This window comes from Micropterus salmoides, unplaced genomic scaffold (assembly GCF_014851395.1).
Source record: "Micropterus salmoides isolate LMB-PRFRI ecotype aquatic unplaced genomic scaffold, ASM1485139v1 Ms_hic_scaffold_22, whole genome shotgun sequence".
Taxonomy (NCBI): domain Eukaryota; kingdom Metazoa; phylum Chordata; class Actinopteri; order Centrarchiformes; family Centrarchidae; genus Micropterus; species Micropterus salmoides.
This window is the reverse complement of record NW_024041373.1, coordinates 14,119,229-14,146,613: the sequence shown is the minus strand read 5'-3', so window position 1 is coordinate 14,146,613 and position 27,385 is coordinate 14,119,229. Positions and strand designations below refer to the sequence as shown.

Below are 27,385 nucleotides of genomic sequence, written 5' to 3'. Positions count from 1 at the left end.
TTCATTTGCACCCATCAGGTTACTCTCTTTTCTTTGTAGGAGTTTCTGTCCTGCATGGAGTCACATCGACAGAGAGGCCACATCATGTTTGAGAATATGAGGACAAACCATTTGCAGGTTTGACAGAAATGTTTCCATAAATATACTGAAATAAATGTTATTGAAAAGCCAAAATCGGATTTGTAATAATGTGCATCTCTGTCTCATGTATTCCCTCTAACACGGGCCCGCTTCTGCATCCAGTTACAAGCCACTGAATGGGAGCAAGTGAGCTCCAAGTGGCTACACGTGGAGGCCGAACTGCTCAGGGAGAGAGCTGTGTTCGGCCCTGGCCCAGGGGTGCTGCTGAACCGAGACTGGGTGCAAGATGCCGCTGAAGGACCCAACCGGACTAGATCACGCATACGGAGAAGGGCTCTGAGACGATCCAAACGGGTAGCCTTTTAGTGTAGAGCAGGGTCCTATTTAGTGTTCAACTACTAAGCAGTCCAAGCTTTTAACAGTGACATATGTTATAACAGGTGCAAGGAACCCTGTGTCTGGGTTTAAGGAGTGGTATGTCGGAGGAGACCAAAAATAAAACAGAAGGTGATACAGGTAATGAAAAGTTTTGCCTGTTGATTTTTTTTAAAACCTTACTTTTACCAGAATGTTGGTGTGGGATGCAAGCTCAGTGGGAAAATGTGTTTCCTTTGTAACAGAGCCCAAGATCCTGTGTGAAGTTGGAGCAGAGGCTAAAGAAGATGAAGAGGAGGGAGCACAGGATTGTGACCGTCTGACCTTCTTCCCTGTTCTGAATGAGACACCTGATCCGTTAACCCCCGAACCCTGCTCCCACACACAGGACTGCCCCAACATACGCATCATCCTGCAGAAGTTGCACCCTGCAGAAGAGGTACTGTAGTGCAGGAGGGTGTGCTGGTATGCTTGGCTAAAAACAACATGCCTAAACACAAGCACAACTCCTTCTCACCCTGCTAATATTCACAATCATAATTATCTGATGTAGACTAAGGGATTCCAATAGCCCAGCGCTGCTATCAGAATTTCATCTTTCCTCATTAGTGTAATGTTTTAATGTCGAGGCCCAGCTCAGCTCTTCTCATTCTTCCAGCGAGTTAGAAACCAAGGCACATGTTGACAGGGACTCTCATCGCTCCGGCAACCAGCCGCGGCTTTTAATGTTTCTGACAGAAGTATTAATAAAAACAGTAGGAGGTGATGCAAGCTGTCTTACATCCGCTTAGTAAGTGTGTGATGTGTGCAGTGTGTCCTGTTGTCTTGCAGTGGTTCAGTGTGTGAGTCCTGCTGAGCTTCCTGTCAAATGAACACAGTCATTAGCTCTGAAAAATGCGCACACACACACACGGACTAACACACACAGTAACACACAAAGGGAGACCCACTCATAATTAGCTTGCCAGCGCCAATAGTGTGATTATGACAGTAATGTGTGTGGGGAGAAATCAATGGTCTGACATTAGGCTCTCAGTCAATAAAAGTCCTCCTTTTCTCTCCTTCCCATCATCAGCTAAATCATCCACAGAATGATAACGCATATCTGTCCAGAGCACAGTAAGGAGATAAGGAAACAAGTTTATTGTTATGTATTTAATCTTTAATAACAATAAATTTAACTAGTTTTTTTCTGAAATCTAGTCATTGTTAGGGAGAGAAGGCCTGATGCCACTTTGTGTTCACTGATGGAAACTGCCATAAAATCTGACCATGATATCGCTCAATGTAAGATTTCTGTGCCATGTAGCTGAGACTCACTCACCTTGACTCTTCTTAAATGCTTTCACATCCATATCCATCATAGTGTGTGTGCATTCAGACAAGAGGTTCTGATCACTTAGCAGGTTTCCTATTGTGTGTGTGGCAGTGATTAATTCTCCTAATAATGGCCAGGCAGGGTGTCCTCCTCCGCCAAGTGTGTGACTCTGTGTCTGGGGGTAGGGAGTCTTATTTGATTAGTATAAATTGTAAGGGGCCTGCGGGTATGTCGGTGCCCCATATGGTTTTTGGGCCCAGCCAAACACACGTACCGGTGTCCCAGAGGACCTGCAGAGGGGCCAACACAGGGCGACAGCCAGGTGCACACAGTCACTGTGAAATGAAGGGAGACAATAGAATTAGCCACACTTTATCACAATGCAGTTAGCATTAGCTACAACCAGCGCTGAAAGCAGCATGTGGGTCAACTTTGGCACTGGATGAAACACAGTCACATGGCTGAAAAGGGGGCTGGGACTTCTCTTCCCCATCAATCAGCTCTTATAATGAAGTGTTCAACTGTGTCTTTTTAATAATGATTAAAATATGTGATTAAAATGATCAATCAAGTAAAGCCCGAAGTGCCTGCGATGCTGCCATGTCATGTCCCGAGAGAGAAATGTGCTGATGTGTATTGTGCCTCTCACATGGTGCTCAATGTATCTCTTTTCTCTATTCTCTCCTCACTGTAGGTAAAGGCTAAGATGTGTGTAGTGATGGTGAGCAGCCTCAGAGTGACAGAGGGGGTGCTGCTGTTTGGGAAAGAGAGCCTGCTCTTGTGTGAGGAATTCACTCTTAGTCCTGCTGGAGATGTTTGTTGCAGGAAACACCACCCCAGCAGGTACGGCTATGTGTGCTGTACAGATGCGTGCAGTTACACCAAAACTATAGCTTCTCAACCAGTCATATTTTGTCCTCTGTGTCCTTTTCTTTCTCTGCCAGTGTGAGGGATTCCTTTATTTCCAATATGCTGAGTCAAGAGCCGACATTAGCCAGCTGCAGACGCTGGCCCTACGAGGATATCAAGGAAGCCCGCTTCATGCGTTTCCTTTTAGAGGTTTGACGTCCAAATGCTCCCACAGATGCTTTGAATTAACATTCATCTTATACTCAGGTTGTGGTGTTGTGCATTTTACTTGCTCTTGCACTTGTTTCCCATTAGTTGTTTCTGCATGTAAATTAGAGAATCAATCATTTGCATGTTAAGTCTAGAGTTAAAAGGGATCTGATGGATAAAAATATCAACTAGAAACAAATTTCTCAAACACTCTGCCTTTCTGTTACTTTCAGGACAATGCTATTGAGGTCTTCATGAAAAATGGGCATTCAGCCTTCCTGGTATTCCTGAATAGAGACCATGTCTCTGCATATAAAAGGTACCATATTTGTATAGACTGGATGTTTTATCTTCAGAATTCTGACAATGATCCTTATTGTTTCCCCTCACTTTCTACCTGCAGGTTGTGCACGGTAGTGCCAGCATTAAAAGGCAGAGGGGTTGCTGAGGTCATTGCTAATGCCAGGTAAGTGTCCACAGTCATCCAAACAGCAATATTTCAAGACCGTTACATGTAATCACTCTCTTTATTTCATCAATTGAAATGAAAAAATACATCAATGATAGTGTGACAAATGGCTAGATATTATGCATATGAATATTATTATGAATATAATTAAAGATTTTATGGCTACCTAAAAGTGACATTCATTCCATTTGTTTCATAGTTTAAGATGCCGTCAGCAGCTGTTTTGTCATTTGATTGACTTGTGTTCTACCTTTCTTACTCTCCACACATCTTGATTGGCTGTTGCCACGGAGTTTGGCACCATCAGTCCTGGATAAGTCCTTATCCTTTTGTCCTCAAACATGTCTCCTCCTCCTCCAACTCTTCCTATTCTTCCTCGTGTAAGCCTTTCTGTCTGCTCTTTACATCTCTTAAGGCATGTCCTACACAGGCTGCTCTCATGGACCAGGTACACATCTTCCTCTGGTTCTGATTTTTCACCATCCCCCTGAGCATACGATAGAGGATTTCGTTTCATGTTCACCTTAGTGAGGTTGCGTAGGGCTTTCACAAACTCTGGCAGCTGGATGAAGAGGTTATCAAACAGGCCTAACTCTTCCAGGCTGTCTAGAGCCACCATAGTGGGAGGCAGGCTGTCCAGCCTGTTCATCCCCAGATTGAGACTCCTCAGGCTGGCGAGAAAACCCAATGTGGAGGGTAAACTTGAAGAGGTTAGGCAGTTGTTTGAGAGGTTGAGGTGGGTGAGTCCCACCAGGTTGCCAATGGACTCAGGCACAGACTCTAGCTTGTTGCTGTGGAGATCCAGCCACCTGAGTGATGAGAAGTTCCCAATGTTATCTGGGAGTCTCTGTATCAGGTTGCGGCTGAGGTCCAATTCGTCCACATTAGACAGTTTGAGGAGACACTTTGGGAAGATGGTTATACCCATGTTGCTAAGGATGAGTCTGCGCCGTCCATCTGGGGTCATCCGTATTGCCTTTTTGGCAATCTTGAGCGTTATCTTTGTGCCTTTGGCTCCCTTCCCTTTGGGCATGGTACTGCAACACAGAGAATCAAAGTTCAGTTTAAAATTTCATCACTTTAGTGATAGTTGCCCTCAAGATGCTGATTTACAATAATCTATCTACTCTATACCACCAAACAGTGCTATAACAAATAAATGTTTTGAGTGTGTGTGTGTGTGTGTGTGTGTGTGTGTGTGTGTGTGTGTGTGTGTGTGTGTGTGTGTGTGTGTGTGTGTGTGTGTGTGTAAGGCTGATGTGATTTACTCAGATACAAGGGCTTATGTATGGCCTCGGGCAGCAGGGAAAGCATGCTCTCTGAGGTATGAGAGCTTGAGCGGTGTGAGTGTCTCTGTGAGTGCATATGCACATGTGTCGTAGTGTTATGTCTGCACTAGTGCGTGCTCACCCAGTGTTGCCCATGGGGGTATTTAAGAGCACGACTCTCTAATTAAGGCTAATGCAGGGGAACAATAGGAGAGAGGCGACACTGGGTAATACAGCAAAAACAAATGAGTGCTGATGCTCCCTCACCATTCAACTGATTGAGCTGTTGGGCTCTTTTCAGGCAAGGACTCTGTGTGTGTGGGGGGGGGGGACAAACATGGATGTACTATACTACAGTGCACATGCACAAAGAGTCAAATCAGGACTTTGATAAATGATAGTTGGGGAGTGTTGGGAGTGTGATGAGGGCTTCACTCTTCTCCCCTCCCTGTCTAAAAGAGCAAGGTGTGTGTCTGTTTGTGTCTGTGTTACACCCCAAGGCCCTCTCTCGCCTCATTCATCATCCTCAAGATGAGAGAGGTTATTCACTGGTGCTTGTTCCCATTATAACCTCCTATAGAAAACTATTGCATGAAATTATTGCCAGCAATTAGATAACACATACTGGGCCAAATGCAATGATTGATTTATTGTAGTTTTACAAAATAATTTGGTCAGGAGCTACCGGATGAGGGGAGGAGTTACCGGTGTTAGAAATTGGATACACTCCAAGTAGCTCCTCACTCTCTGAACCCATTTACTGTATGCATCCTGATTACATTTTAGTTGGTATCCTACTGTATTCTTGTTTAAAACTTTTATTTACATTTCCAACATGAATGAAAATATTTACTCACCATATTTTATCTTTGTTTTTTCTGAGTTGACATCAATCAAGTGATGAGATTGTTTTCAGTTTTAGAAGAAAATACCAACAGCTTTAGCTCCTGTGAAACGGCCATTCAGCTTGAAGCTTCTCACCTATGTACCACAAAAAAAACCTCCATTACTGTAGTCGTAATGTTAGAGCACAGCAACAAAACATAAACACTTTAAAACTACATACCCATAAAACTAAATGGTCAGCATTTAGAAGTTGTACTAATAATACCTGCTAATCCAATCTCACAAAATGTGGCGGTAAAGTCAAGTAGATGATCAAGAATGCACCATTTGTGTATATCAGCATTTCCCTATCCTCGCTACACCAAACGGAAAGTCAAGGTTCCTCTTGTTTAATAGCGTTTCTTAGCAACAGGGGTGCTTGGCGCCAGGACTTTATTGCCATGTTACTGGCCACAGAGGGAAAAGACATTTCAGGAGCAGTTTAATGCTTTCATAATTTAGATTAAACAAGTTTAGATAGGTGCTCCACGAGTGAAATACTAATGAAATGTTCAGCAACATTGTCATATAGTATAGATGTTTTGTTTAGCCAAACACACGTACTGGTAGTTTAACTGGTAACAAGACATTTTGAGTAGACAGCTTTTGTACTCAGCAGTAAGTATGTCCCTCTTTTTGAGCACACTTTGAACCAACTACCTATGAATCAGGAAATCTTACACATTTTTCTTGTAAATTAGTGAACTGCTCTGAGACAGACATTTGAAAGAAAGATGTTGTTCCTGTTTGACCAGTAATCATTAACGTCTGCATGTCATTTTAAAAACTCACTGTACAAGGAACATACTACTTCCTCTTAGCTCAATTTGCTGTTAGTCTGACAAGTTACAGTGTTATCTAAAGTACATTTCTTCACAACCTACAGGTGGTACCACATGCTACATCCTCCACATTTGTACAATTTATGCTACACACTGTAGCTCACCTCAGTCTCATAACTGCTCCTACAGCTGTGTACACACAATTTATGTTTCACCTTTTCACCTCCGCTCTGCTGCTTCAGAACTCTGCTGTGTTACATTTCAACACTGGTTGCTGGGCAACAAAGCAAGCAAAATAAAACTTTGTGTTGGTAGGCGCTGCTCAGTGATCAGCCTCTGATGCTAATTCAAGGTATTTGTTCTTTATTGCGCTTTAGGAAGACTCCTGTGGTTGAAAAAACAGCCCTTGTTAAATGGCAGGTAATGCAATAAAAACAGCCATTCATCCATTTTGTTATCTCAGAGTTGTTTGTGTTTACAGATCATCAGTAGAGACATGCCAAAATGTTTAATAGATGTGACATTAATAGTAACTAGGGTTGGGTATCGTTTAAAATTTTACAATACCAGTACCAAAACCAGTACCCTTAAAGTGATACCAACACCAACAGAATACTTCATTCATTACCTTGCTATTTTTGTTATCGACAAAAACCTGTTATATAAAAATATAACATAATATAAATACAGATCGCTCTTCATCCTAATTAGGTCATCCTTAGAGGAATCACAACAGCTTGGGAGTTTTTTTGTCGCCTATTTGAATAAGAGAGGAGTGAAACAGTTTAGTGACCACATGAGTTGTGTAAATAGCAAATAAAAATGTACAGAGTAGTGTTAAATGATACCAGAAGATGAAACCAACAGAAAGCTAAGCTTGTGGTGATGAACTTGCAACAGTGACAAACATGTCTGAGCCCGCCGCCGAAGGTGAAGGGGCTGTTAAAATCACACATGGACTTACAAGCGGGTGCAGGCCAATAAGGGGAAAAAAGAGCAGTGCACTTTTCTTTCTTTCGGTGTGTTGCTTGCGTGTTTGGCTGCAAGCAAAACCATAAAAATAAATTTTTTTACAAAAAGTAAACGGATCAGTACTGGTTTGACTGGAGATGTTTCGATACTACTCAATACTGTGCTTTTTCAGTCACTACTCGATACCCATCCCTAATAGTAACCCACTTCCAGTTTATAACTATGTTCTTGTGTTTTGTGAGGGTGGTTATCTGCTTCATATTACTCTTGTATGTCCTCCAGAGAGGAGAACTAAGTAACTTTGAGTACTTGATGCATCTGAACACCATCGCTGGGAGGACATACAATGACCTGATGCAGTACCCAGTCTTTCCCTGGGTCCTATCTGACTACGAGTCAGAGGTAGGATCTTATGTCTCTTAGACTTGAACATTCATATTTCATTGTAGCTTAATGGAAGTGTTTGAATTATCTTTGTCTTATAGATGCTGGATCTGTCAAATCCTGCTACTTTCCGTGACCTTTCTAAGCCAATGGGAGCTCAGACAGAGAAACGGAGACAGATGTTCATCCAGAGATATGAAGAAGTAGAGAACAGTGAGGGTGAAGGTATGTGTTTAGCTCTTTAATTTTATTTTTTTCTTTGCCTGTTCACTGTACTTTTTGTTCAACTTTCTTTTCTCTGTAGGAGATTTGTCGGCACGATGCCACTACTGCACCCACTACTCCTCAGCCATCACTGTAGCATCCTTCCTTGTCAGGATGGAACCATTTTCACACACCTTCAAGACACTGCAGGTGAGGCCTTACACACCAGGAAGTGCATTGCAATATATCTAAACCCTCAAATCATGGTTGGTCATTTTCATGTCCTTAATATGGATACGCTTTTATTAGATATAAGTCTGTGGCTTCAGCGCCCACATTGAGTAGGTTCAGAAAATTTAGCCTGAATTGTTATCTTACTGACCCATTTCCAAATCTACTTCTTTAGTTCACACTAACATAGAATAGAAAATGGAAGACTTTTTATTTTGTATAATGTGCCCTAACATTAAATACATTACAAATACATACACTACAGAGACACTACATTTTTGTCTATTAGGCTATATAATACGTTTTAAATTGGCTATATCGCAGCAAACCTTAAGGTTAATGAATGTTAATGAATCAAAGAAAATCTAAACCTGACAGCTGCAGCACAAGATTTTCAGTGCTGCCAAATCTATTTTCCTTTAATGTAGGGCTCTAGATTCACACACAGATACATGCATACTAACACACAATAGAGTAGATGATAAATGTATGGTATGTAATGTATAAAGGTGCAGTATGATGCAGGTCAAAGGAGTGTAATCACGGTCTTGATTTTTCAAGAAGTAGTTCCGTTTATTATCAGTCTGTTTGCATTAACCCACAGACCTTTCCCAGTGCTTCAGATTCTAATTGACATTTATCATTTTGTGATTTTTTTTTTATTTTCTAACATAATCTTGCTAATAACATGACTCTAACATGAGCTATTTTCATCAGTCCAGATACTGTTTCAATGCTGTTTTTGGTATAAAAGCAGATTATAGGGAGATTTCAATATATATGCAAATAATTACAGAAAGCATCTAAAAGAAGCCAATGCAAAAACCCACAGATGTTACTGATTTACAATACAACATCCAATTGATTATAATGAAAAGGCATGCATATTTGATAGTCAGAATAAAGTAATAAAGATGTTAGTCTGGTGAATTACAGTGCCTTTTTGTCTTCTGAAGCGCATAATGGGTGTGTAGTAATATCCATAACTGGATTTACATCTCTAACTGAGTTTACCAGTATATATGCTATTTTCATTCATTGACATAATTGTTTTCCTCTAAATTACATTCTCTCTCATGAGATTTCCATCATAGATTATGGAATTTTACAGAAAGATGAAACGCTTCCTTCAAATAGTAGCAAATATTTCCTGCTTACATAATACAATGAAGAACATAAAATATGGTTCGCTACAGTGAATCAGGCAGACTACTTTATTAATATGCCTGTTGCAAAGTTTGGTTCAACAGTGTGCTGTGGGTCTGACACTGGTGTGCTCCGTCTTCCCACAGGGAGGGTTTGACATCCCGGAGCGTATGTTTTACAGTGTAAAGAAGGAGTGGGAGTCGGCCTCTAGAGACAACATGGGGGACGTCAGAGAACTGATCCCAGAGTTCTTCTACCTGCCGGACTTCCTGCTCAACTCCAACCGCATCCATCTGGGTCAGGCACAAAAATCCGCCTCTGTGTATCTAAATAAATGACTGAAAGTATGAATTTCCTGTTAAGATATTTGCCGTGGAGAAGCGACTTTGTAAGTTATGTGTCCAAACAATTAGACTCATTTATTCTATGTTTCTTATTGTCAGCAAATCCCATGAAATTCCTCAAATCAACAAAAATTCCCGATATCCAAACCCTGTCTAGGGCTCTCAACCTCAAGCCCATTAGTTTCAAAAAGATGTAAATCTTTAAAACCTGTATACCAGATATAATGTTAGTTTTTTTTTTTAAATAGTTATTTCTTGAAACAACTGGGCACTGTAGTTTTTAGTAAACATTATTGTAACTGGGGAAATTGTTGGATTATTTTCAGCATGCTTATTGAGACACATTTGGTGGTCTACTGAGTATTTACAGCGGCAGGATGGTGTATTTGGGATTGAAAATAATAATAAAATTAATAACAAAAATAAAATAAACTACTGTGCCCATGTTAGTCGTAATGAGGGAACATAGTACCCGGTGCAATAGTGTGGCTCACTGATGTGTTTCTAATAGTTTCTGGACAACATGAAGGTGTGTAGCACAAAGGAATTAGCTGTATTAGTCTCTGGCTACACAGCCAATACCTATTAGCACAATTTATTCTGCTTTTGGTCTTTCTTTGGAATTTGATGGCTGTGGAAAAATGTACAATATCATCAGCTGGTCAGTGGAATATGAAGCTGTTAGCAGGAAACCACTAATCCAAAATTTACTCCATTGGGCCACCAGTGGCAAAGAACTCCACAGATTATCTTTAAACGATTACACATGGTGATGTGACGTGCTGTATGTGCTGTATATCCATATCTCTGTAGGCTGTATGGAGGATGGTACCACTCTGGGAGATGTCGAGCTGCCTCCATGGGCAAAAGGTGATCCCCAGGAGTTCATTAGAATCCATCGAGAGGTTAGTGACCCCTGACCTCACCAGGCACGTCTGCTACAATTGGCCAGTCTGGCCTGTTATATAGAGGGTCTTTTCCCATAAGACCTAATAATGTTTGTCAATACTAGCTGGTGTATGTACACAGAAGATGCACTGTTTTATCTAAAACAAGTATCCACTGTAACAGTGCTGGGTTGCAGTCGATACCACAGTATAAGAGACAGATCTTAGTAAAAGCCACTGTCTTATTGTATTCTCAAAAGGCCATCTATTCTCATTGATTAGGTCAGTTATATTCTTTTAGTACTGACTTCTTTTCAAATATAATGACCAGTTGTCTTTCTTATCAAGAAAATGCATGAAAAAGACTGTATCTGAGATTTAGATGACATTGAAGGACAACAAGTCTATTTAACACTATTCAGACACAAAACTCTATTTTTCATAATGCAATTATTTCTGCCAACTGTATATGGGCTGAATATTCTCTCTCTGTTCTTTCCCTGTGTGGGGCTATTGTATATCTGTTCTTTTTCTCTCTGTTGGTCTGATTTCTACAGAGTGACCCTCCCTTTTGCCATTCCTGGGGCATCTAAGATGGTTATCACTCTGTAATCTACTGAACTACTCATATTGCCTACCATTCTCATAAAATTAGTCACTTTAGAAAATTGTTTTTTTCTTCCATAGACAAACTAACTCAGGACAATATATCCTTGTTATGATGGGTTGTTGTTTGTTTTTTTTGTTGTTATTGTTGTGGGTATTTTTTTTTTCAATTTTCTGATATTCCAGGATGGGTTTATTAAGATTGGGTGCAAGGATTACATGCTGGTCATAATGCCCTCTTTTCCTTATTAACTCTTCAAAACCAATCTCTGGTATATTCTACCCAAATCATTCTTTAATTCAAACATGCAGATATGCTCATAACTCAGCTGTGCAGCTTTCTGCTGTTCGAGACTTCTAAATTGACTTTTAGAAGAAATCATACAGTACCTGAATAATTTGGTTGTGTTTTCTCAGTTTTTTGTGTTTCTAAACTATTAACAGTTTGACTGATGGTTTTGGTCCCACTGTAATAACAATGCACAACACACCCCTGTATTTTAAGACTGCACAGTGCACGAATAGTAGTTTTGTAATATTACTTTACTAGGTGGTGTTAGTTTGTACAACAATCTCCTGCACTGTTTCCCTTAGGCCTTGGAAAGTGAATATGTGAGTTCCCACCTCCACTTGTGGATCGACCTGATTTTTGGGTACCGGCAACGAGGCCCTGCTGCTGTAGAAAGTGTGAACTCGTTCCACCCTTACTTCTATGCCCAGAGAGGCCGACAGGATGCAAAGGACCCCGTGATCAAGAGCACAATCCAGGGATACGTCAGCAACTTTGGCCAGGTTCCCAAACAGGTAAACAGAATAAGCTAGGTGTGGAAATTAGGAAGTACATTACTTCCTGCTTGTAAGCGCATGATATTGTTTTCAAAAATATTAAATTTTATAATAATTCTTTGAATCATCTGTGTCTTTCCCATAGCTCTTCACCAAGCCACATCCACCTCGCAGTGGCTCTAAGAAAGAGGGATCTTCGCCACCCCATCCAACTCCATTTTTCTGCAAACTGGATAAACTGAAGACCACTGTGCAGCCATTTAGAGGTACATACAATAAAATAGGAGCTCAGACAGATAATCTCAGTCTTAAAGGAATTATTCAACATTTTGGGAAGTAGGCTTTTTTGCTTTCTTGCCTAAAGTTAGATGAAAAAATCTATACCACTCTGTGGGCTAAATATGAAATTTGTTTCAAACAGCTTAGTACAAAGACTGGAAGCAGGGGGATACTACCCTACAGTGGTGATAGATACACTAGCTGATTCCCTCTGCTTCCAATCTTTATGCTAAGGTAAGCTAATCAGTTGCTGGCTGTAGCTTCAAATTTAGCGTAACGTTACTCTCAGCTAAAATGTCTAGTCCTCTAAATTAAGGTATAACAAATATGACTATTTTCTGCTGAGTAAGCTAAATTTAATCAATTCTAGTCATTTGCATTTGCCGCTATCTATTGTTCCTCCTTTATTTTATTTCATACCATTTGATGTCAATTATTACATATATATCCAGATCTCAAGGGAGACATTGAAACAGAGCGAGAATGTCCATAGATTAATTTACACTATGGAAGGCTAGAAGAAGCTATCTGTTAGAGCTACAAAATGGAGATGACTCTTCCGCTGAGCCCTACTTAATAATCTGAATATCCCTACAGGCCCACTGAGGGAGAGGAGATGAATCTGCGAATGCTCAGGGAGAGATTTCTGCAAATTACATTTCATATTAAATCTTAGAATGTCTGATCTGATCAATAAGCAGATAGAGATGAATAGGAGCAGGAATGCTAAGACTAATGCAGACACAACTTCCTTCCATGGATTTTAGAAGCAGAATTGGCGATAGGATATAGTGATTTCTGGCTATTCCTGCATGAATAAGTCAATTATAGGCACAATTACAGCCTCTGTATCACTGCCTCTCTCTCTCTCTCACACTCTCTCTCTCACACTCACACACACACACACACACACACACACACACACATACACATACACATACATACATACATACACATACAACTTGTGCTGTCCAGGATGCAGGTGTCCCCCTAGGACAGAGCCTCAGCTTGTTGTAACCTGAGAATAGCAGTTTTAATTGCCCAGTCTTCTATGGTCAATTTAATGAAATTCTTTACAAGTTTACAGAGCTACCAAACTCTTTAATGTGATGTTTTTGAAGAACCATTACCTTTTATTTAAAAGCAGAATGAGGTCAGTTTTTCTGGGGGGGTTTTCACACTGTAACTTTTTTATGGCTGCATATGGTTTAACTGACAGTTAAAAAAAAAAAAAAAACATCTTACTTTCTTTCTTCTACAACTTCTTGCTGATTGTGCCCCACTCTCAGTAACACTGTAACCCTTTCTGCAGAGCTGCCGAGGGGCCCGGTAGGTCAGATAGTGTGTCTGGAAAAAGAGGTTGTGGTCTTGGAGAGAAACAGTCTCCTCCTGTCGCCTCTGTTGGGCTGCTGCTTCAGCTGGGGCTTCCCCGACAACAGCTGTGCCTTTAGAAACAATGCCACAGAAAAGGTATGTATGTCCGGCTGTACAGTAGATCCATCTTAAATTGTTTGTATTACTTCACAACCTTCCAGCTCCACCAAACTGTGTGAATCAAATTGAAATGATGGAATTGCAAACCCTATACAGGCCCACAATGCATGGCCATGAAGTATAAATTATTTTTTAAATGTGACTGTGACTTTTACTTAAGATAGTGCTCACTTATCAGCCTTACTCACATTTATAGAAACAGAATTTTACCCAGTTTAATCACATGCATATGAAGCATCTCACTGGCCCACACACACAGCTAATCAGTATCAGCCGACTCTTAAAATCACTAGCTCTATCAAAACAGTGGGGCGATCTATGATCTGCCAAGCTTTCACTCACTTCTTGGCCCTACACACTGATGTGTCAAATGATTTCCTGACAGCTATTTAAATTTTTCTTGCCTTATGCACTCTGTGTCTGAAATCTCAGCAATATCTTGGTTTCTGTTTTGTATGGGTTTGGAAGGGTTTAAAATACTCTCCATATATTATACAATACTGCAAGAAGGACAATTTAACACATTCAGAAATAATATTTTTTAACTACCGTCAAAGTTCCTTGATCTTATAAAAGTGTTAAATATGCTGTTAGTGTTAGGACATATCCATAAACTCACTCCATCGTATATACTTAATACATGCATACATAATTAGTGGCATAATGGTCTACTTAATGTATGTCCAACTCTAGACCTTTGCTGTATGTGAGAGTTTGTGTGACTGGGGGGAGACGTTGTGCGCCGCCTGTCCCAACCCGACGACCATTGTCACTGCAGGAACCTGCACTGTGGTGTGTGTGTGGGATGTAGCAGTCAGCAAAGACAAAGTCACAAACATGAAACTCAGACAGGTCAGTCTGTCTGCATGTCTGTTTGCAAAAGAGATTTAACCATAACATCCAGAACGTATATGCACACACATACTAACCCAATTTTTCCTCACAGCCGTTATACGGTCACACTGATTCAGTGACATGCCTGGCTGTGTCTGAGGTTCACAGCATACTGGTAAGTGGCTCCCGTGACCTTACCTGTATACTGTGGGATTTGGAGGAGCTAAGCTACGTCACCCAGTTAGCAGGACACACAACCAGCATCTCTGCACTGGCTATCAATGAACTCACCGTAAGTCCACCTGTTTGATCTCTTTCTCTCCCTACTCTCCTCTTAAAATATCTCTTTATTCTGTTCTTTGTCATTTTTGGCTCAGTGTTATCATGTCATTCCCTCTTCATTCAGCTCACAGCATGAGGAAGGAAGGGTTCTTATTGTTGACAACATGAATATCCTCTTTGTGTGTATTTTGCTTTTTTGTGCATCTCTGTGTGTATCTCTGCGGACATGGGCGTCTACACCATATTACTCTGTCCAAGGGTGAGATTGCGTCATGTGCGGGGCCTCTGCTCTACATTTGGACCATGAAGGGTCAGCTGTTGACCTGCACTGACACTTCCTGCGGACCTCGGGCAGACATCCTGTGTGTCAGCTTCACACAGCGTCAAGTGTGGGACGCCAAGAACGTCGTTGTCACTGGCTGTGCAGATGGCATCATACGGGTGATTTTTTTATTTATTTTGGCATGCGTGTAATAATGTGATGTACTAATGTTACTGTAGGTATGAGAGCAAATCGTTGAAGTGACTGTCTGGCAGCTCTTTGTAGATCTAATAGATCAGCAGGAGATTCTGCTTTGTTGTGATACAGTATACTGCACAGTATTCAAATGTAGCAGTCATTACTTTGGGATTAGCCTCACAGGTAGCAGCTTGGATGTCCATCAAGGTATTAATAACAGCGCGTGTGTGTGTGTGTGCGTGCGCGTGTGAGTGCGTGACCGCATATAAGCATTATGGTGCCTCTCTGCAATCAAAGCTGCATACTCCAAATTGGACTTCACTTGGGGAGTGGGTGCCCATGCCAAATGCACAACACACACACACAAATGGTATTATTACCTTGAGTTATGGGATATGTGCGTGTGCTGGTGCGTATGTGAGTGTGTTTGTTATTACGTTGAATTATGTCTGATTTTGCTACTCGTTATGTGTCTCTCATACAGATATGGAAGACAGAGTACACCAGAACACAATTACCTGGCCCTCCAGAAGAGCCTGTGTCCCCGGGGCAAGACCGAACAGAGAGAGACGGTAATGTTACAGGCAGTAGGATAGGATATGCATATAGGTATTGTACTTAAAACAACACAGATGATGGAATTGGCTGACAGTAGCAAATCTTTGAGACTGACTTACATGCACAAAAAGAAATGATTCTTGTATTTTGTGTTTCAAAAGGAAACCTTTCGCTATCTAATTGGATAAACCCTTAAGTGTGAGATGATTATTTTTAACCGCTCATCTCAGAGCTAGACAGCGTGGTTTTCAGATAAGAGCTTGTAATGCTTACCCCATCCCTCACTAGCATTAGGGCTAGCAGGAATTATGTTGTTATAAAGTTATTAAACATAGAGGCAGTAAACACTGATGAGTAATTCTGCTGACGTGTGTGTGCTTGTATAATTTAGAAAGCAATAATACCCAGATCCAATTTGGCATACGTTGGTTACAGCCTCGCGTCACCTCATAGGAGTATTATGCTTGGTAAATTACATTGAGACAAGTCTTTACGTAACACTGAAGCATTTATATTCGAGGGAGTTTTCTCCCTTTAACAGCCTGCTGACCACAGACAAACACTGTGTTAATGCACGTTTTAATTTTTTGTGGGGACCGCGCGGTCAGGGTTACGAACGGGGTGGACACCTTCCCTGTGATTCAGTAATAAATGGGTGTTCATATATTCTCGTGATGTGTCCATAGTGAGCAGCTCATGCCAGGTTAAAGGCTGGGAGAGACATCTGGTGTTGTGTCAGGAGCTGAACAGAAGTCCGGCTGTATCGCAACGCCTCTACAAGAATAATCCGCCCATCACGGCACTCGCCATGTCCAGGTACAGTAAATATAATGCACCTGCTCACAGCATAGAGAGGAGGGAAATAGTTTACACATGACAGCTTCAAACTTTTTACGTTTAACTCTTTGTTATTAAAAAGGAACATTTCATGTTGTGTCATTTTTGTTTATGTAAAAACTAATACACTGATGGAACTAACTGATTGGAAACTGAATTTTCACCAACTGTGATTCACATTGTATGTGTATTACTGTGTACTTCACTACAGAATACAATTGCATAACCTCAATGATCAGAAAAATTCTCATAATTCTCATAATGTTTAACTGCACACTCTTTTGTGTAGGAGCCATGCTACTCTCTTAGCGGGCGATGCCTGGGGCAGAGTTTTCAACTGGACCTGTGAGTGAGAGGTGGCAGGGTTTAAGCACAATCATGCCTCCAGTCAACGTTTCTACACACCCTTTATGCTCTCTGAGACACTCTGACACAAAACATCAGTGTTGTAGGTCTGACTCCAGCTGAGCGTTGAGACCTGATGTATGTGTGTTCAGTTCTGTGCGTGCATTCGGGGAGAACTATGCTGCAGTATTTGGTACATTGAAGTATCAATATAGAATATTTGATCTGCATAACTCTTTAATTCTGTATTTTTCTTTGTAAATACTGAATTTCAACAAATTTGAATAAAACTATTGAAAGCCGATTTTCTCCTGTGAGTCTCCATTTTTTTTGCTAATTACAGACACTTGGCTTGGCCAGGATTTTGTTTTATTGTATTTTGGATTCTCGTATGTTTAAATGAATCCTTGCTTCTCCAGCAGAGCTAACTAGGGCCCACTGCAGAAGCATGTGGTTGAACTGGCCAGATTCAAGCTGAAAGCGAGAAGAATCTCAATGACGAACAAGAGCATGCATGCTCAGCCAACGTTCCTTGAGAAAGCTTTTTAATAGTATTGTAGAGCTGGAGCAGTTCATTTCTCATGAATTGAACTACAAAAGTCCATTATCATAAAAACTATGGCATGTGCACGTCAGCATTTTGTACTGTGAGGGGTTGTAGTGTTCTGGTTTGGTAAATGTTTGTGGTATGAACAATTCAGGATGTTTAGTTAGTTGTGAGTAGTTTTCTGAACTTTCTTTGTTGTTTTTCAGTTTTTAAATCAGCTTTGTAATGTGGCATTTGAGAATTTAACTGCTTTTTAATTTATTGTACCATTATCCTCCACAGGTTTACTGTGATCATGTCTTGTGTGTGTGTGTATTGTGGATGATGTAAAATGTGCTTGTCCTTGTTGAGGCATCCTTTCTGCTTGTCACAGCTTTGTGTGTGTTAATGGTTGACCAAGGACAAATGTGCCTTTTTAGCCTCATCAGACTGTTCAATCTGTGGAGTCACTGTAGGGCCTCTTCAACAAACTCCTGGGTATATCTGACCCATTTGAATAGAGATGGTATGAAACTTAACCCTTTCTAAACATTAGTCTTAGTCTTTCAGTGAAAAAGTACAGTCCTGGCATTCCTACATCAGTGCATTGATATTCTAATAAATAAGTTACCATTTGAAAAGATGGTAGACTGACAGGATTGTGGAGGCTTGTTCTCTTTCTGTATCTGCCTCTCTTGCTTGCTCTCTCATGCACATGCACCACTCCTCCTCTCTATCATAAAGAAAGGGGGCTCTGTCTTTAACCTTTGTGTGTGTGGCTAATTGTGCTAAGTGGAGTAGCTTAATAGAGTGGAAAATAGTCCTCCATAATTTTCCCAGAGAGCGAGCAATGACCTTCTCTAAAGACAACGACCATCTCCATTCTCTCTACACCACTGGTTTTATGATACGAAATGTCAAACCACTGGGTTCCTCAGAATAATTAAATCAAATAAATTATTGCACCTAGGCAGAACCATCTTGTAGCCTAACCCAATTATAATGCACTGTAAAGCTAATTATTAACCATGATTACAATTAGTCTAATTTGAATAAATGTAGTCATTAGTGGGTTCATCCTAGTCAGTGAGTCTGAACTGTGGGGGATGATGGTCTCTCTCTCGATCTCTCCCACTCAGAGACAGAAGGGTGTGGATGTGCATCATTCTCTTTCTCCATGCACCTCATCGTCATCCCATTTTTCACACACTGACCTTCACAAAGCGGCCTACACCCTTCACCTTTCTCGGGTACTTGGGCATAATGCCTGCTGCTTCCAGTATTTATATTTGCTGTTTATGCCTGTGCTGTGATGATCAGACTTCAAAAATAGAAGCAGAAGGCTCCCTGTGCTGTTTGTCCCTTTTTGTATGTCGTTGCTAGAAACTAAATCTAGACAAAATATTGTCTGTAACTGGTAGGCATTACATCAGAAACCTGTAATGTTTTATTTGGTGTATATCAGCTTTTGCCATCCAGCAAGTTAGATTTTAATCAATAGACAAAATCTGTCTACCAGCAACCCTCTTGAGTGTAAAAACGACAAGTTTCTGTTTTACAAGGGTTTGCTGCAATATTTCTTGACCAGGGTTTCTGCTGATTGTTTGACAACCTGGCTGTGACAGCAAGACTTACAGAAATGAAGGAAAGGTCCGGAACATAAAAATGATCATCTTTATACTTTTTGTTTGGATACTTGCGGTGCTAGTATTTGCCTGCCTTTGGACAGAGTCAGGCTAGTTGCCTGTTTCCAGTCTTTAAGCTAAGCTAAGCTGACTGGCTGCTGGTTGTAGACGTATCTTACCTGTCAGATATGAGAGTCTAACTTTTGGCCATGGACTGAACAAAGCACATTTCCCCAAATTTCAAACTATAGCTTTAACATGTTACAGAAGTCATTTTTCTATCTGTCAAATTGTTATCAGTAGAAGGGTTCTTAATAGGCCAGGGATAATGTGATGTTTTGAATGTCAGACACTGAATGCACTACAGCTGTTGGTAATACTGTGCTGGTTTTGTCTTTTGTCGTGTACAACAGATTTTGCTTGTGACCCCAGACAAATATAAAGTAACCTGACAATCCAATCCACTTTAAAGAGATCATTTGAAACAGTTTTTATATGAATCAAAGACTGTACTCTTAAATGTCAGACCCAGGCATATATTTAGTAATTCGGTGGATTAGTGTTGTAATTACAAATTTAGTTGGATATTGTTACAATGCCTTATCACACTGCAGTAAGAGAAGCTTAACAACAGTTTCTTTCCACACAGTCTCCTGAGTTCATACAGAATAGTTAACAGAGCATTTTTACAAACATCTGGCTCACAGGCCAGCGATGCTAGCAAACAAAACAACAGAATTATAAGACCCAAAAACTGCTGTGCTGGAATGGAACTGCGCTGAGAAAACACAAAACGCCCCATTTACCAATAGTTATAACATACTTACAGCCAAAAACACTAAATGCCATACTGATAGTTCATAAATATAGTCCTTTGGATGCCACTCAGTTCAGTTTGGAGAGCCGAATTGCTGCCCTCATCAGGAGGTACCATGACGTCCATGTGTCCAGAGCTGCTGCGTTTACAGCTGTTTTTCCTGAAAGAGGATCTGAGCATACACAGTGTCTGGGCTGGAGGGTGTGGGGTCAGGGCTGGAGGAGGCTGGTGGCTCTGACCTCGGCCTGACCAGCTCCAGTTCTGCATATGTCAGACTATCCTCATGTGATACTCGAGCCTGGAGGAGAGAGGGAAAGGGTGGGATAAACTTTAAGGAATTTAGCCCAGAGAAAAAGGGAAATATATACTATATGTATAAAATATATATAGTTAACATAGACATTTTGGAAGAAAAGGTGTATATGGGGAGTGTCTGCATTTATTCTTTTTCAGCAAACCGTAGTATTAGTCTACTCTCCGTGGTAAACATCCGTTAGTGCTTTTCAGCTGCAGAAGGTATGTGTTTACAGGACCTCTTGGAACATTTAGTTTACTCGAAAAACATTTGGTACAATAGGAGCCCTATCCAACATCCTCAGATCCTCCTAGTTGCACTAATCCAATCAGTATGTTTGTACAAAAAAAACACCTCTCAACTCTGGAGCTTCATTTCACTACAAAATCAGTAGAAACACTGATCCTTAGTTTGAGTAGTTTTCTTCTGTATGTACTTGTTTGACATTTTTATTGTAGATATAAAACCAATGAAGCACTCTAAATAAATAATTGTGTTTGAGAAGCAATAAAGCTAAATAGAATTATCAAGCTCATAACTGAATGAAGAGAGGGCAATAAACTCTTGTAGACAATCATGCAGTCATGAGACAAATTCCCTCTTGCATGTATCTCAAAAACAAGTGCATGAAAAAACTCTTAGAAATGTTAATAAATACATTTTAACAGTTTTTAAGTGCATATGTTTAATACATGATTTTCTGGTAGAAGTAGACATAGGTGCTGTGCTTGGATGACGGATTAGAATGAGGAAACTTACAGTGGCAGAACTCCTTGGATGAGTCTTTAACCTTCTGGGCTTCTGGGGTCTCTTTGCAGCAACAGGCACTGAAAAACACAGACCACTTTAACTGACTCAAAACAACAGCCAGAAGGAGTCACAAATATGACCGTGTGGTTATGGACAAAATCATCCTTCACATCCACTTTATATTAGTCAAGGTGTTGTTTATAACAGAAATAACTGCCTAATTCTGTCTCTTTTTTTTTGCATCAATTCTGATTTTTGCATCAGTGTTTATTTTACATCAGACAATACACTAAGCAGGATTTCTCCCAAATCAGGTATTAAGTTGCATTCTCCAACAGTTTTCTGCTTTTCTTCCAGTCCTTGCTGGATACCTTTATTTACTGTTATATAATACAGTGGTCAGAGGAGTCACAATTATGTTTGAGTTTTTTTTTGTTTTTCTCATATTTTTGCTCTTCTGTTGTTTGAAATATTGCACATGGACCTATACGAATCTTTTAAATTAAATATTCTGTGAAGGAAAAATACTCTTACAGTGCTTGTAGGTTATCTCCATACTGAGGCCTTATCCCATGATGAGGGATCACAAGTAGACTTTGCTACATTTTAAAAGGTTACAAACCAAAAACGTTTTAAACCACTGGCCTAATGGACCTTTCAAAGAATTTAGTCTCTCCAAGAGGTGACACCTCCCCACCCCCACATCAAAATGTCTCTTCACCTTTGACTGGTATGTGTGGTGGTGGCTCCTCGGGTAGTTTAGGTGGTATTACGGTTACTCTTCTATCAGTTTTTTGTCTTGTGTCTTTCGTTTGGGTTTTTGGGGAGGAGCTGGAGGAACTGCTGAAGCTGGTAACAGTCTCTCCTGAGCTGCATGGAACAGAGGACATTTTTAAAGTGTTATATAGAATATTAATTTATGTGATTAAATAATAATTTAATGTATTGTCTGAAATCTGTAAATAGAACAATGCATATCACAGGTTTTCAGAGCCCAGTGTGTCATCAGATAGCTTGTTTTTTCCAACCAGCTATGCAGAACTAAAGAAGTTCAACTGACAATGACTTAAATGATTCAACTAAGAAAACTGTTAATTAACTTTCTGTCAGTTGACTGATCAATTAATGAATTAATTGTTTCAGTACTAGTGTTAATAAACAACCGTACCTGCTTTCTGGACACTTGACCAGAAGGTAACTGGCTGTGAAGAAAATAGCAGAAATAAATTGACAGTTGACCCAACAGCAATGTCGTCTAGGTATTGTTTTAAATAGGAAAACTAAAACACAAGGTTTTAATGTAAATTTACCATAGTAAAACTAATTTTTACCTTTGAGCCTCTGTCTTCTGTGAAAGTACTGGCAAGTGAGAACCAGAGTGTACAGGAAGATGGACAACAGGCCCAGTGAGCAAATCAGCACAGCATACAGATACACATCTACAAAACAAACAGACATAGTAACTCCTAGAACAAGGCATCAGAATAGTGGCATTATCAAAGTAGTGAGACTTGTATATGGTGAAACAGGGGCAGGGCTAGAGATGAAAACAGTACCTGCGAATAAACGCCACAGTCCTTCACTGGTATCATCCTCAAGAGTTAAGTGCACTGTGGAAACAAAAAAAAATGTCAGCAACAGGACGTTGATGGTGGAAAACTATGCCCAGACTAAGTTTCTTTGTAAATTGCTGTTGTCTGAGGGCACTAACCCAATAGAGCAGACAGACTCAGTGGTTTCCAGAAATATCAGAACTGCTGTCATGGAGGGATATTCTACTGCTGCATTTGCCAAACCCACCACACACACACAGGACTGGCTGTACTGCTGGTCTTGGACTGTGTTTGGGGGTTCCCCATTGCTCTGCATCTTCACTTCCTTTTGTTGGTTGCTGCACGATTGGTTAATGTTGCAATTTTATTTATATTGGAGTGAAAAGAGAATGAATAAGGATGCTGTTGTCATTGGCTGCTGGTGAATGATGAGTTGTGTATAGGTCAGGGATATTTAGCAAGAGGTTGAGGAGAGTGAACAGAGGCTATGTACATAAATTACTTAGTCCCTGCTCCCCATAATGGGTTTTTAATATGTATTTTAAACACAGGTTGATAAACATATTAATATGGAATGATAAGATAAATACTCCAGACCTCTGAACTACTAGCAAAATTGTCAAATGTGGCCTCTGCCTTTCAGTCTCAATGTCATGCTAATTAATGTCAGGCAGCAACACACAATGGCTTTGGTGTTATGACCAAATATGAAATCTGTATCAGTGATCAGTTTTACAGGCAGTAAAGGCAGGAATATACATTCTTTATATATTAAGTGATGTGTTTTGTAAGGTAATGCCTGTGTTTGCATAAGGCATAATTTATTTTTGCACAAAAAAACGGCATCTCTTGACATTGTGAGCAGTAAATAGTTAATGCAAGTAAACCACACATTTCACCTTAACACTGTGGTTATACTGGTTAACCACATGCTAAACACCATGTCTGATTAGTGCACGCAGCCCCGGGTTAACAGGTCTGCTGTTAGGGAGCTATTAGTACACACTTTCAACAGATGTGTCTACACAAGCTGTTGCAAAACTGCACAGGGTTTCATGAAAGCTAAATACCATAAGGTACAGATTTAGGCTAATCTGCGTTCCCCCAGTGTAGCAGTGTCAAATAAGATATAATTTAACCGTCTGCTCATTTTACTGGTTTAGCAGCAGAAATCAGTTAACCTTAAAGTCTGAAGTTTGGATATAGAGATGTCCCCTTCTGTGCAAAATCATTTAAATAAGTGTAGTCCAATTATCCCAATGGGGTGTAGCCTTTGCTCTGAGATCTGCAGACGGAAATCTGCAGACTGAGGGGTTCCCAGTCTCAATTACAGTTACAATTTAGTTTTCTCTTTGTTTACCCATATAATGTCATGTTTCTGGTTCTGTGGTCAATGCATGTCAGAGATGCCTGAGGTTCTGAGGGTTCCTTAGTGGGACATTGCCCTGAATATAGGGCAGGGCGTTGTCCGATGGCTCTGTCTGACTCAAATCTCTATGCTTTTCTGTCATAAGACTAGTGAAAGCTTAACTGAGCAACTGTGTCAGGTATAGCCACACCTATAGCATGGTATAGCAGCATCTTCAGTCTCTGTTAAACCCTTTGATCCAAATGCATGCCACAGTGACAGATGGTTTCCTTGCCAATCAGTCTAGTTGAATCAGGTAATGAGTACCGTGCAAAGAAATATTTATTGCTGCATGTGATTCAAATTAGTTCTTTACCTGATGTGTTCTGGATGTGTACATACTGGCACAGATTAAATACGTTCCACTGCAACTGAATTTTCCAGTAAATTTTCTTCTTGCACAAAAGTAAACACATAATGCTGACGTCATGTATTTGATGTTTTTGAACATAGCCAGCTCAGCAACACTCTACCTTTTGCTCCTCACACTCGTGCACAGAGAGCGATATTGTTGAGTGTGGTTTGGCTGTGTGAGCTCATTGTTTTGAGATGGAAATGCCAGAGGATTGGGGTCACACTCAAACAAACATAGGCAGAACTTACAGCAAATAGGGCAGCGTCAGAAAATATATGCTACAGATTTGCCTTTTGTCCTCTTGCTCTCCACTTGCTCTCCCTTTATTCGGTTATTTCCATTGCCAGATAACATGGACAGCAGGCCTCAGCTGACTGTGCGGTAAGGGAAAGAAATAGGCCTATTCCATGGAAAACATTTTCAGACTAATAACAGAGAAACAGAGAAATCCCCTTTGCATTTGCTCCTCTCTTGTCAGTGACCGTGGTTGTGCAAAAGCATTAAAAACAACATAATGCATCATTATATTGGTCATGAGAGATTTGTTTTTCCTAACTCCACCTTTACTGAAGGTTAAATTGACGTAAATAAATTCCTTTGCATCTGATCTGACAAAGGCTAAAAAGTTAATGCAATCTAACTTCTAATTCTGCTACAAAAAGTGCAATACGTGACATTTTTTCTTTTGTCTGATTCACTTTTGGCGTGCTCTCCACCACGGGACACCTCCCAAATGCTGTAGGGCTTTAACATCTTGCTCAAGGATACCTAGACGGGGAGGATAAGATATATACTTTATTAATACCACAAGGGGAAACTCAAATGTTTTTACTCTGTTGTTCACTCTGATGCATGCTGAGAAAGGGTCTCATAGGCCAACCACTTAGATGACATGCTGCATTTTAAATTAAATAATTGTTTTCTCAACTTTCACCACGTAATCAGCCAAAAGGGGGGCCTGGGTCTCTCCACAGACAAATGTGATATGGAAAGCGAAGTGCATTAACTACACCTTCAGTTACCTGTCAGCTGTGTGGTGCTGGTACCATTGGACGATGCTCTCCATGTGTTTCTGTGTTTGCGAATCTCCTGAACTCTACAGGTGTAGAAACCCTGGTCCGTTCCTGTCACATTGAGAATCCACAACCGGTACACCTCTCCCTCTGTTTCCTCATACAGACGAAACTTTGGCTGGGGGAAGCGGCGGGTGTAGTTCCCATACAGCTTAATTTTCTTTATGCCCATCTTCACGACCAGAAACTGAGAGGGCTCGAGTGCAGTAGAAGAGGGGGATGGAGAGGCGGGAGGAGGCGCGAGTGGGGGAGCAACAAGAGGAGAAAAGAACCAGCGAAGGATAAGGACGCTGCCACTCCTCTTCCTCTGAGATACCAAGCACGAGAGTGTCAAGTTTTCCTTTTCTGTTACCATGACAACAGGCCCAGGGGTCACTGTCACATTCAGGGCGTGACATACCTCTGTTGACAAAAGAAACAAACAGTATAGGTGTGATTTTTATTATTTTTTAAAATTTGTTTTGGGACACATATCCCACACTCTTAATATGTGTTCCTTTTTTTTGGATATGTGCGCTTCTTATATTGTGTATTGTTAATATTACCGAATAAAAGCAAACCAACCCATAAAAGGTATTCTTCAAACATAAGGACACTCGCAGAGAATTATGATCTGGTAGCTTGTGTGACTCCTCCCTGCTTTTTAAATTAGTAATTAACTAGAGTTGGTAATGTTCCCCACATGGAGGAGAGTTCATTTATGCAAGATGTTTGATTTCCTGCCAATTAAACATAATTGTAGCATTTTAGACAAAGTGTGACAAAGTAAGTTTATATGCACGCCCACAGTGGCTGCTTGGATTTATGGTGTTAGAGCTTGCATTATCTCTGGTTCTGCTTATATATGTTATTCCATCACTGGATGGGAATTTGTTCTTTAATGGCAAGAAAGCATGACACAGCAAGAATGAGAAGACTAAAACGTACGTTGGGTGCCCCTATTTTACTTCCCTGGAGGTGCTTGCTGCCAGCTGGGTCAGGTTTGTATAGAAGACACATGGAGTCTGGACACAATATGTGTGATTAGACAGGGCAAGAGAATCTACAGGTGGGAAACATTCATCTTCAGTAGGGTACACCGCCAAAACAGAGAAACACGACAAGATAACAGGGACCATCTGGGCTGCATTGCTGGGGTTTTTTTGTTGTTGTTGCTGTGTTAGTTGTGGAATATCCCCCAGGGTCTGTCCTACACTATTTAATGTGACAACAAAAGCTCAAACCAAACACAAAACTGAACATAACCAAAAGATTATAGGGCAGAAAATATCCACATTGGGGAAGTTTATAGAACGCAAATTATACTGAGGTTTTCTCTGATCACAGAGAACAAACTTGTTTAACTCCGCAAATGGTTTGATTTTAAACAATATACTAGCCCAGACATGCTTTTGCTACATCAATATTGCCAATACTGTAATAATGATTAATGCATTTGCAACTTTTGGTTTTTATAGACTACTGACTATTGGGTGTTTTCCTTGTATGTTATTTTCATGCCAAAGTTCCATAATAAACTCAAAATGTATGGTTCCACAGTGTATGTCAGATGTTAGTACAACTTCAGACACAATCTCTTTCTTTCTTGCCTGCTTGCTCGCTTTCTTACCAGTTAATATTGCTGTAAACAAGGTGAACTTACCTGTGACCAGAGCTTTAGTCAGGACAAGGACCACTATAGAGAAGTACATTTTCCACAGTCAGCGAATCCATAAACCCAGACAACTGCACAGCACTTACACAAGCAGCCACATTCAAAACAGAGCCTGACTGCACAACCCACCAGAGCCCTTACCCACCATTAACTCTTCTCCTCTTTCTCCTCTTTTCTGTGTAATATGAAACAGTAAACGCTCTGTTCCCACTTAGAAACTCCCACTCACTCTCCCAGCACACACTCTCTCTCTCTCTATCTGACTGTCTCACCCTGTCTCTCTCTATTTCTCTGTGTGTCCTGCAAAACGTAGGAAATGTCGTTTCCTGTGTTCTTGTGAGGAGTCTTGGACCATGGCCCAAAACCCCAGAACTCAAAAACGATGGTCAGGTCTCATGGTTTGTGTGTGTGTTGGCGCCTGTCACACTGTGTGTCATTTTGAG

At 40.6% G+C, this 27,385-nt stretch overlaps 3 protein-coding genes across 8 annotated transcripts in view; 1 reads left to right on the top strand and 2 right to left on the bottom strand.

The window, feature by feature from the left end:
* The window catches only part of wdfy4 (WDFY family member 4), a 40,436-nt gene extending 23,246 nt beyond the window's left edge, over positions 1–17,190 (top strand). For all 5 annotated transcript variants that reach the window (XM_038737282.1, XM_038737280.1, XM_038737278.1 and 2 more), the window contains 23 exons: positions 40–117; positions 244–435; positions 522–597; positions 702–895; positions 2,469–2,617; positions 2,719–2,833; positions 3,067–3,152; positions 3,237–3,299; positions 6,615–6,657; positions 7,492–7,611; positions 7,695–7,818; positions 7,898–8,007; positions 9,321–9,471; positions 10,332–10,423; positions 11,606–11,815; positions 11,943–12,063; positions 13,389–13,546; positions 14,264–14,422; positions 14,517–14,696; positions 14,945–15,127; positions 15,631–15,718; positions 16,391–16,520; positions 16,831–17,190. In XM_038737282.1, coding sequence (XP_038593210.1) covers positions 40–117; positions 244–435; positions 522–597; positions 702–895; positions 2,469–2,617; positions 2,719–2,833; positions 3,067–3,152; positions 3,237–3,299; positions 6,615–6,657; positions 7,492–7,611; positions 7,695–7,818; positions 7,898–8,007; positions 9,321–9,471; positions 10,332–10,423; positions 11,606–11,815; positions 11,943–12,063; positions 13,389–13,546; positions 14,264–14,422; positions 14,517–14,696; positions 14,945–15,127; positions 15,631–15,718; positions 16,391–16,520; positions 16,831–16,894 — 2,886 coding nt within the window. In that variant the 3' untranslated portion in view covers positions 16,895–17,190. The remainder of the gene's footprint in view (positions 1–39; positions 118–243; positions 436–521; positions 598–701; positions 896–2,468; positions 2,618–2,718; positions 2,834–3,066; positions 3,153–3,236; positions 3,300–6,614; positions 6,658–7,491; positions 7,612–7,694; positions 7,819–7,897; positions 8,008–9,320; positions 9,472–10,331; positions 10,424–11,605; positions 11,816–11,942; positions 12,064–13,388; positions 13,547–14,263; positions 14,423–14,516; positions 14,697–14,944; positions 15,128–15,630; positions 15,719–16,390; positions 16,521–16,830) is intronic.
* Positions 3,519–6,608, bottom strand: lrrc18a (leucine rich repeat containing 18a). 2 transcript variants are annotated; one of them, XM_038737283.1, is made up of 3 exons: positions 6,402–6,608; positions 5,428–5,551; positions 3,519–4,339 (listed from the first exon to the last, which is right to left on the bottom strand). In XM_038737283.1, the coding sequence occupies exon 3, from the start codon at positions 4,333–4,335 to the stop codon at positions 3,529–3,531; it is 807 nt and encodes a 268-aa protein (XP_038593211.1). In that variant the 5' UTR covers positions 4,336–4,339; positions 5,428–5,551; positions 6,402–6,608; the 3' UTR covers positions 3,519–3,528. The 2 variants fall into 2 exon arrangements, with proteins under 2 accessions (XP_038593211.1, XP_038593212.1); XM_038737284.1 differs by lacking the exon at positions 6,402–6,608 and adding an exon at positions 5,682–5,799.
* A 2,367-nt stretch (positions 17,191–19,557) lies between the features above and the next one.
* vstm4a (V-set and transmembrane domain containing 4a) lies at positions 19,558–27,168 on the bottom strand. The gene is made up of 8 exons (XM_038737760.1): positions 26,931–27,168; positions 25,238–25,690; positions 22,456–22,509; positions 22,231–22,338; positions 22,068–22,101; positions 21,621–21,769; positions 20,909–20,976; positions 19,558–20,152 (listed from the first exon to the last, which is right to left on the bottom strand). Exons 1-8 carry the CDS (start codon positions 26,977–26,979, stop codon positions 20,000–20,002), a joined length of 1,068 nt encoding a protein of 355 aa, XP_038593688.1. The 5' UTR covers positions 26,980–27,168; the 3' UTR covers positions 19,558–19,999.
* Between the last annotated feature and the right edge of the window lie 217 nt (positions 27,169–27,385).